This window comes from Zerene cesonia, chromosome 8 (assembly GCF_012273895.1).
Source record: "Zerene cesonia ecotype Mississippi chromosome 8, Zerene_cesonia_1.1, whole genome shotgun sequence".
Taxonomy (NCBI): Eukaryota; Metazoa; Arthropoda; class Insecta; order Lepidoptera; family Pieridae; genus Zerene; species Zerene cesonia.
Window position 1 is genome coordinate 3,909,979 of NC_052109.1, and position 8,605 is coordinate 3,918,583.

An 8,605-nucleotide genomic window follows, 5' to 3' on the forward strand; every position below is an offset into this window, starting at 1 on the left:
GTAATAAATGTTATTTGCAGTTAACAATTTTCTTTTTTCTTTATTACAATATTTATGGCAAGACTAGGTATATACAAATGACGTATTTGTTTGCAAATGGGCGAGTTGTGCTGTAAGTAGATATGGCCTTGTTTGGAGGGTCAGGGGAGTTTTCGCAAATGTGTGCCCGCAAAATTTGCTTTTGTAGAATTTTTAAAGAATCGTTGAAAAACACTATGAATAATATCGATTGTAACATACTTATACATGCTTCTATACTTCTTTAAAACTTATAGTATAAAGATTAAGAGTTTTTTTATTTAAAATCTCAGGAACTAGTTTTAGAAATTAAATAAATATTCTAAAACATCATGCATCGATGCAATATTATAAAACAGTTATTTGTTAAAATACTGCATATGCATAACGTAAAAACTTCTTTATAGTACACATATTCACTTTAGAACAATAATCGAACGAAACGCTGAAATGTTTCATAATTTTGCATTCATCATTATTTAAGTTCTTTGGAAATGTTGAGCGGATTAACATCGTGTATTATTATGCTTTGTGTCTTTTCAGCATTGTTTCATTATTGTCATTATTGTCTTTGGTGGCGTAATACTTTTCGACGTGGGGCTTTTGAATGTGTCAAGCGTCATACAAACGTATGTTTTTGTGACAATTATTGTTGATATTGTTCCATAGAAATGTTATTTCTTGTTTTGTTCGTAAGGAGATTGGCACTTATTGTCAGAAATTCTTCGATAAACACTTCTTTATAGATTTTAGTGTTTTAGGAATGCTTTTACTTCTATCGTCTTATTTTTGATTTAAGCTCGTTAATGTTACTACATATTTTAATTTTTTTTGTTACATATTTTCATAAGAAAGGTTATACAATTCACAAAGAGCTAACGTTTATTATAGTAGGGTTTCTTATGGAGAGAACTTTAAGAGCTCAGTAAGTTATTTTTTATTTATAAGTTTATATTGAGATGTATAAAATAATTTAAAAGTATACTTATTTTTCGTGGGTAAAAGACTACTCACAACACATCTTCATTAGGCAATATTACTCACAGTTCATTTCTAATCTGACTGTCTTTTCTTGCGGGCTGACGAGGTTAGTGTTGGAGGCTCGGCACTTGAAAGTTGTGTTCAAGTGGGATCGCTTGACATGAGGTAGTTCCAGCTTATTGACCACCACGTGTGAGTCAGTCTTCTCGCCGATGTACTGTGGTGCCGGCACACCATCGATAAGCCAAATAATCGTTGGAGAAGGTCGACCTGAGAACACAACACTATTGAAAGTGGGGATCTAGTATTCTCTTATAACTAAAGAATAATTTATATCATTCCATTGAAACATATTTGTAAAAGTCATACTTTATTTATTTTATATAATTTTATATATTATATAATCAAATAATAAAACTATAGAACATTTAAATTTCAATTGAGATAAACTTTCAGTTGAAACCTATCAAAATATCACATTGAGGTCACCATCAGCGAACTATTAAATATTGTGGATTTTTATCAAAACAAGGTTTCCTTTAAAAGCAATCAATCGAGGATTTAATAATTTATTCATCTTGCGTTATTTCCCACGTCCAAGGGTTTTAAGTATATGAAATGCTGTCAATTATCTATCTGAAGTTTGCGTCCTTCAACCAAATCATTTTCTTTAGATTTAATAATAGCAAATATCTCAAGTATTTCACAGATGTTACCTATGGTTATTTCATGCTCAATTATTTTATTTTTACAGGCGCGAACATTTGTCATTTATAAAGAAATTCGTATGAAAAACTTCTTATTAAAAAGTTTTTAGTAGGTTGGTCTTTTAAACCTTAACACGACTTTATCTTTAGACAGTTTTCAACACTCGGTCTTGAATATTTATGTTCTACTTTACGTTTTTAAATTCAAAGCCTTGTTTGTAAGATATGATCAACAATTAACAGTTACTGTAACTGTGAAAGGGTTGAAGATTTTATCGCGAAACCAGGAAATGTGCAGTTAAATAGCGTATAACGTAACGTGTTCGCGATTAATCTTGTTCTGAAGTTGAATAAAATGTGTAAAAGAAATAGAATTTTTAATGTAATATTTTTCAGGTGTGTATAACGTTTTATATACATAGTTCTTACTTGTTAATTGGGATGACATAATATATATTTATTCAAATTCGTCATTATTATACCACACTTTATTTAATTTTACGTATAAATTAAATTATCTAAACTAATCATGTAATTTTTGAAGTTTTAAACTAAGTATTCAAATAAAATCACTTCTATATACTCTCAAGTACGATATAACTGATCAAAGTTAGAAGTAAAAGTTGTGGAATTGGATCGCATAGCTGCTATATCGATTAGAGAATCCTAGGACCAAGGCAATTGTTGCGATATTGCGCGGAATAAATTATCACATCATCTTTTTTTATAAAAAGTTGCAGTTAATGTTACGTTAAGCATTAAGTTACATATATTTAGAAATAGATTTTTTTTCGTGGGTGGGTTAGAAAGCAGTCTATATGCTATTTCAGACCGTAACAATCTTAGATTATAATTTCTATTAAACGTCGCGATGTGGTCAATGTTTTAATACAATTGCTTCATGAAGAGTAAATAATAAAGAAAAAAGGAATAATTTCATACGACACGAATATTTCCCCTTAACTGAAAAAATAAATATCTTTTGAATAAAAATATGGAATTTGTTTATTGAAATGTCTCAATTCAACATTCACATCCCCCATTGAAGCGTAGCACGCTGAAATTGCAGCATTTACCTTATCCGTAGTATAATTTGCAATCATTCCGGACTGCGACCGCGGAGGTTTACAAATAAATTGAGTCTTGGCAAAAATAGCCCCGAACAAGATAGAAGTTGCCCGTTTCCTGAATTGAATACGGTTCAGTGAGTTCCGAATAAAATATATATGTGTTTAGAATAGTATTAATGTGTGTAATATAATGTAATGTGTGTAGGACCTTTAAATTAATGTTAATTTAACTATTATATGAAAGCATACAGTAAAAATTCACAGAGAACAGATAATTTCCAATAAATGTAAGTTTATTAATAAATGTAATGTGGAATTTATGTTTGCATTCGTCATTTTTTTTCCTTTATAAATAGATAATTATATGTTTCATAATAAGTATATTGTAAACATAATATGTAGATATTCAGTAGGATTTTAGACATAATCAAAGGAGCATATCAATTTTTATCACTTATTGCTTCGGTAGTATGTCTTTAAGTTTATAGGAATTTAATTATGCTAAAGACTTAACAGAAAATATTTTAATATTTAACACTGGAAATATCTTCAACAAAAGTATGCTTTATTATTGTTTGGAAGTAAGCCAAACATTTATTTTGTTATTTGAATACGTCATATCGTTAGAATCGAAGACTAACTGTAAAATAATATTATTAGGTTAACCTCCTAACGTGAAACTTAAAAATACTTTAAAATATGATTGTCGTCCGTTGCTTTCGACTCCTAGTATGTAGGGTATATTTATATGTAAAGTCTCATAGTCAAAAGATCTAATTCTACCAAAAGAGTACGTATCCGAAAGGTACAGCACGTAATGCATGTTAACTATATCCAATTCTTGGTAGGTCAGGTTACGTAATTCGAGTTAAGTGGAAGGGTGTACGGCTAGGAGCAAAACCGTTCGACGATACGGGCGCGGCTTTCCCTGTAATTACGTTATCGCATCGCGGTCCACGTCGCTCACTCCGTATTGATCATTCTACGTCACCCGTTGCTCGAACTGTCTCAATTTTACAAACTTGCCTTCGAGGTATTAAATAGCGATCACCTAACGAATGTAATATAGCCGAAGTTTCGGAATTTAAATCTAAGTTCACGTCTGAACATTGATAGCCATGTCAGTACATATGGGTCAAAGGTGTTCGAAAGGTCAAAGGTCGAAATATACATATTTTGCAATACTAACCAGAGTGGAATAGAACTATGTATTTAGATGAAATAACTTTTAATAACAATGCATTAAAGTGTAAATAGCAAAAAAAAAAAAATGCAAAAATATTTGAAATTAATAAAGCTAAAACAATCAATGTATTCTTTGAGTACTTTCATATTTGTAATGACCAACAAATTTGACCTCTAAGTGGCATGAGATGACAACCCTCTAATCTCGAAGGCTATGCATAATTCCGAGTAGAAACCCTAAGCGCTCAGGGATTAGCCACTGTTTATACAAGAAGATTTTCAACTTAGCGTAATGTGATGAAACTCGATAAAAATTCAGACAATTTGAAACTTGGTGCTTTTGTGTTGCATTCTATTGAGAGCAGATGTCATATAAAACTTAATAAGGATAGAATAAAAATACAAGAACAACTCTTGCTTTTTTATTGTTCCGTTATTAATAGTTATATATTATTATAACTAATTTGGTTTTTATCGCAATGAATATCATTGTACTTAATGAGAATAAATACGCAATTTTTTATTACACTTTCTATTTGATCAAATATGTGTTGGGAATAAAAGAGTTATTCTAATAAGCAATAATGTACCTGCTAGATACCGGTTCTCTTTAGCATAACTTCCTAGCAACTAACAAGTGCAGCCGATATAAACAGATCATTAATGTAACGCAAGTTTAAGAGAGAGTAATATTTAATAATAAGGGACATTTATGGCATACATTAAAGTGCATTATTAATTGATTACATTGGTAACGACATGTAAAAAACAATCTAAAATATAACTTCAAATCTAATACAGCATTTTTATTAATATTTTATTCTTATTTATATTTTTTTATTTATTTATACGAAACATATGAAAATTTTCATACTTTAATACCAAATCCGAAGAGCAGTTCTATCAAGAAATAAAAATACTTACTAAGTATAACTCATTAGTGAGAATTTTCATTTATAATATTGTTAAGCTCTCGAGTTAATTTAAAAGCGTCGAAACCGAAGCATTTATCGTAATTCGTAAAAATATTACAGGCCGTTTCCAAAGTGCCCTCTCTCTAGGCGATAGATAACTTTACACGGCTGCCATTCGGATGCGATCTCGCCGAGTGACTTATCGGTAAGTTTAAGCGCGATATATCAAAGTAATCGGTTTAATTTCTCATCTCCCACTTGGGAGGAAACTTGTGTTTATTTCTTGAGATTCTGTTCTATATTATAATGACGTTGATGCGGCGAATAGCGTGGGGGTTGTAGCGTTGGGAATATTTTCATGGCAACAATTTATCATACGTGACAAAGTTGTTTTGATATGTTCGTGTAAACAGGATGCACGTAATGGAGGTAAAAAATGTTTTTGTATTCTGTGTTTTATTTTTATTGAAACGGTAGACGAAGAAAGTAGCATTAGCGAGCTCGAAATCCTTACTAATTCACGTCTAAACCACAGAAAAAAAGGATATTTACAAGGATTCAAAATAAACGGTCCATACATTTAAAGAATGCAAGGTCATTTTAACATTTTCAAGAAAAGGCTCAAGGCGCTTTAATTTGAATTATAATTAGCGACTTACAGCCAGATGTTTCTTTATAACAAGATTCAGAAAAACATTTTCACTAAATAGACCAGAACCTATTATTTATATGCGATAAAAATTAAATTGGCACTAATACAATTTCAAATTGTACAACAATATTGTCGTACTGTAAATATCATAGTAATAAGTATAAGGTACAAAACTCACCTCCTCTGACTTCACAAACAAGGACCAGTTCGTTCCCTTCCTCTAACGGCCCCACGACACCGGAAACGTCACGACCCGACTTGTCGTACAGTATCAGCTGGTGTGGTGGTACTGAAGCAAATTGTTATTTACACGCTACGGTTAAAATAATAGACCAAGTGTTAATCGAGACGGAGCAAGCAATTTGTACGTAAATTAAATGTGATGTGCATTGTGCATTTGTGTTGGGACTTATAAGTTTTCCTTTTGTATCATTTACACGTTGGGATTGAAATAGTTAAAATTGAATAAAATCCTGCAAATATTTAGCCATAAACTAATTAAGGATTGTACCCTCTAAGGAATCTAGATAACAGAATATACACATAAAGTATCTTTTGTCACAAACTGTATTGTTCATTCATGTTAATCAAGATTTGTCGCATTTTAACAAATATTCTACAATTTGTATGCGATCCGAAGTTTTCTCATCCGTCCAGCATTGCTGGATTTCATACAAATGGAATACAAATACAAAAATGTTTGTTTTTTGTATTTTGAAATATCACCTGGCACCACAAGACAATTACTTTTTATTTTTTTGAGAAATAAAATAGTCAAAACGTTAGACAATACCTGCCATCGAAGTGTCGTAGTTGTATTTTTTTAATTAGGTAATATTAGTAACAAATATTAGTTAATATGAGATTATTTTGCAAACATAAGGCAAAATATATGATAGTCATATTATAGAAAAAACTAGTTAATTCTTAATGGAGGTGTTTATTTACGACTATAATTTTTATGTCATGTATATAATTAGTATTTAAACTATTTTTATAGCAAAAATAACAGATGAAGAAATAAAAACAGTCATTATTAACTCATAAGCGTCTACAGAAACAATTAAACCATCGTTTAACCACAAGTGTTTAAAGTTCCACAGATTTAAAGATATGAAATTACTTAGTTCGCGTGTTACATTCTATTTTCGAATAGCCGTAATTACACTAACTAGTAACTCATTAGTCTTTTGTATAGCAGCAAATTTATTATTAATGCTTTTTGACCGCTCGTTCGCTCTCTTTCGCAGATTTTTTTAATACTAAATGTTAGTGCCTATATATTATTCTATGTGCAACGTCAGGCCATATCGGTGAGCTAAGTTTATTTAAAATTATGAAGACAGCTAACTGCATAACTGTTTTAATTTATCATTCATTCATTTCATTTCAGGTTGAATAAATTGTGTTATGTAGGTACAATCTTGAATTTGTTAACTCATTTTGTCTGAATCTGCAAAAGTCATCTTAATTTTGAATTATATCACACATCAATCAAAGAAATCGAATTATCGATGTGTAAACAATGCTTGTGTTGTGCAAATCTTTTGTATGGATTAGTGAGTTTCAATATACATCACAATAAATGAAAAACGACAAAAATCATTTTTGTTAAACTTAGTATTTGTTTAAACACTGTAAAGTTATAATTGTATTGTACGTAATATAGTAATCAATGACAATGTGCACACCAGTATTAAAGAAATATGCAAAATCGGATCACGTAAAATCTAGATCGTCCAAGATCAAATATTAGCAGACACTACGTGATAAGGCGCAATAATTAGATTTGTTTGGTGCTTTTACTGGATTGAACAATAATCCTTCTACGAAGGTTAACATAACACTGCCTGAACAAACAGCGTGTGCAAAGTGGAAACGGAAGACACGCGTCGCGATAGAGATGCGAGGGATGTTTACGACGGCCTCTTATTACCGTGGAATGTTGTTGTATACCATATAATACGTATTTTATCCGCATCGATAAATTTACCATATCATTTTATGTGACATTTTACTTCGCATCGTTTAATGATCATTTTATTTGTAACGCCCGCGCCGTGTTTTAGTGCTATTTTAAGAACTTTTATATTGATATAATTTTGGACATAATGAATCACAAAAAATAATAATCAACTGGAAAAGTTTTGCTAGGTTAATATTAGAATATGCTATAATATATTAACATAATTTGATCGCTATTGATCGCTATTCTGGTGCAGTAGTCGACGTACAAGAGTACATCAGAGAAATCTTGGGTTCGATTCTGGTTGGGGACTAAAAGAAATATCTCGGTCTTTACGGACGCAGCAGACTCATCACCTACTTGACCGTCACGAAAATCTATCAGTGAAATAGTTGCATAGTGTGTCTGCCTTATAACCCCATGAGGGAAACAGGAATACGCTTATTTACATAAATATGTTTGTAGGTATGTGTGTCTTAAAATAAATTTAATGTAGATAGTATCATTTATCGAAACGATTTTATCCTCGATACTTTTTAGGTCTTATTACAATATAAAGTTCTAAAAATGATTACCTAGACCCAATTACATTCAACCTAAAACAATACAATTGAAGGGCACGTAACAGAAAGGCCGGCCACAAAATTCGGTTTACACGTAAACCTTTCTACTATTTGCGACCTTACACCCACAAAATAGCGAATGGGATCCCGACATCCACAAGGCTAGTTAGTAGTCATTACAAAGGCGACCCCCCAACTTGCTCCTCGATAGCGGAATCAGTGGCCGGCGAAACAACATCCAATTTAAAGGGAATTTCATAGTTGGCAGCCTCAATTAAACACAGTGTTCTGAACCGATATGACGTTTGTTTTGTCGTAACCAATTTACATTTTGATTCATGGCAGTTAATTACTCTGCTTTATTGTCAATTTTTATGGACTTCAATTTAGAATTAGCAATTCTAACCAGTTTGATTCTTTAAAAGTCGGATAAAGTATACATGCTCGCATATTTAAAGTAATGCGTCCATAAACTGTCCAGTGAAATTTACATTAGCATTCTCGAAAGTCCCTTCTAATAGTAATTATGTGTCATAAAATTAAATGACT

The 8,605-nt window shown here is 31.3% G+C and overlaps 1 protein-coding gene across 1 annotated transcript in view; it reads right to left on the bottom strand.

The window, feature by feature from the left end:
• LOC119828511 (hemicentin-1-like) overlaps positions 1-8,605 on the bottom strand; it is a 60,502-nt gene that overhangs the window by 25,220 nt on the left and 26,677 nt on the right. Inside the window, exons 5-6 of the mRNA XM_038350679.1 lie at positions 5,706-5,816; positions 1,063-1,269 (exon numbers count right to left, since the gene is read on the bottom strand). Of these exons, the coding sequence (XP_038206607.1) occupies positions 1,063-1,269; positions 5,706-5,816 (318 nt within the window). The remainder of the gene's footprint in view (positions 1-1,062; positions 1,270-5,705; positions 5,817-8,605) is intronic.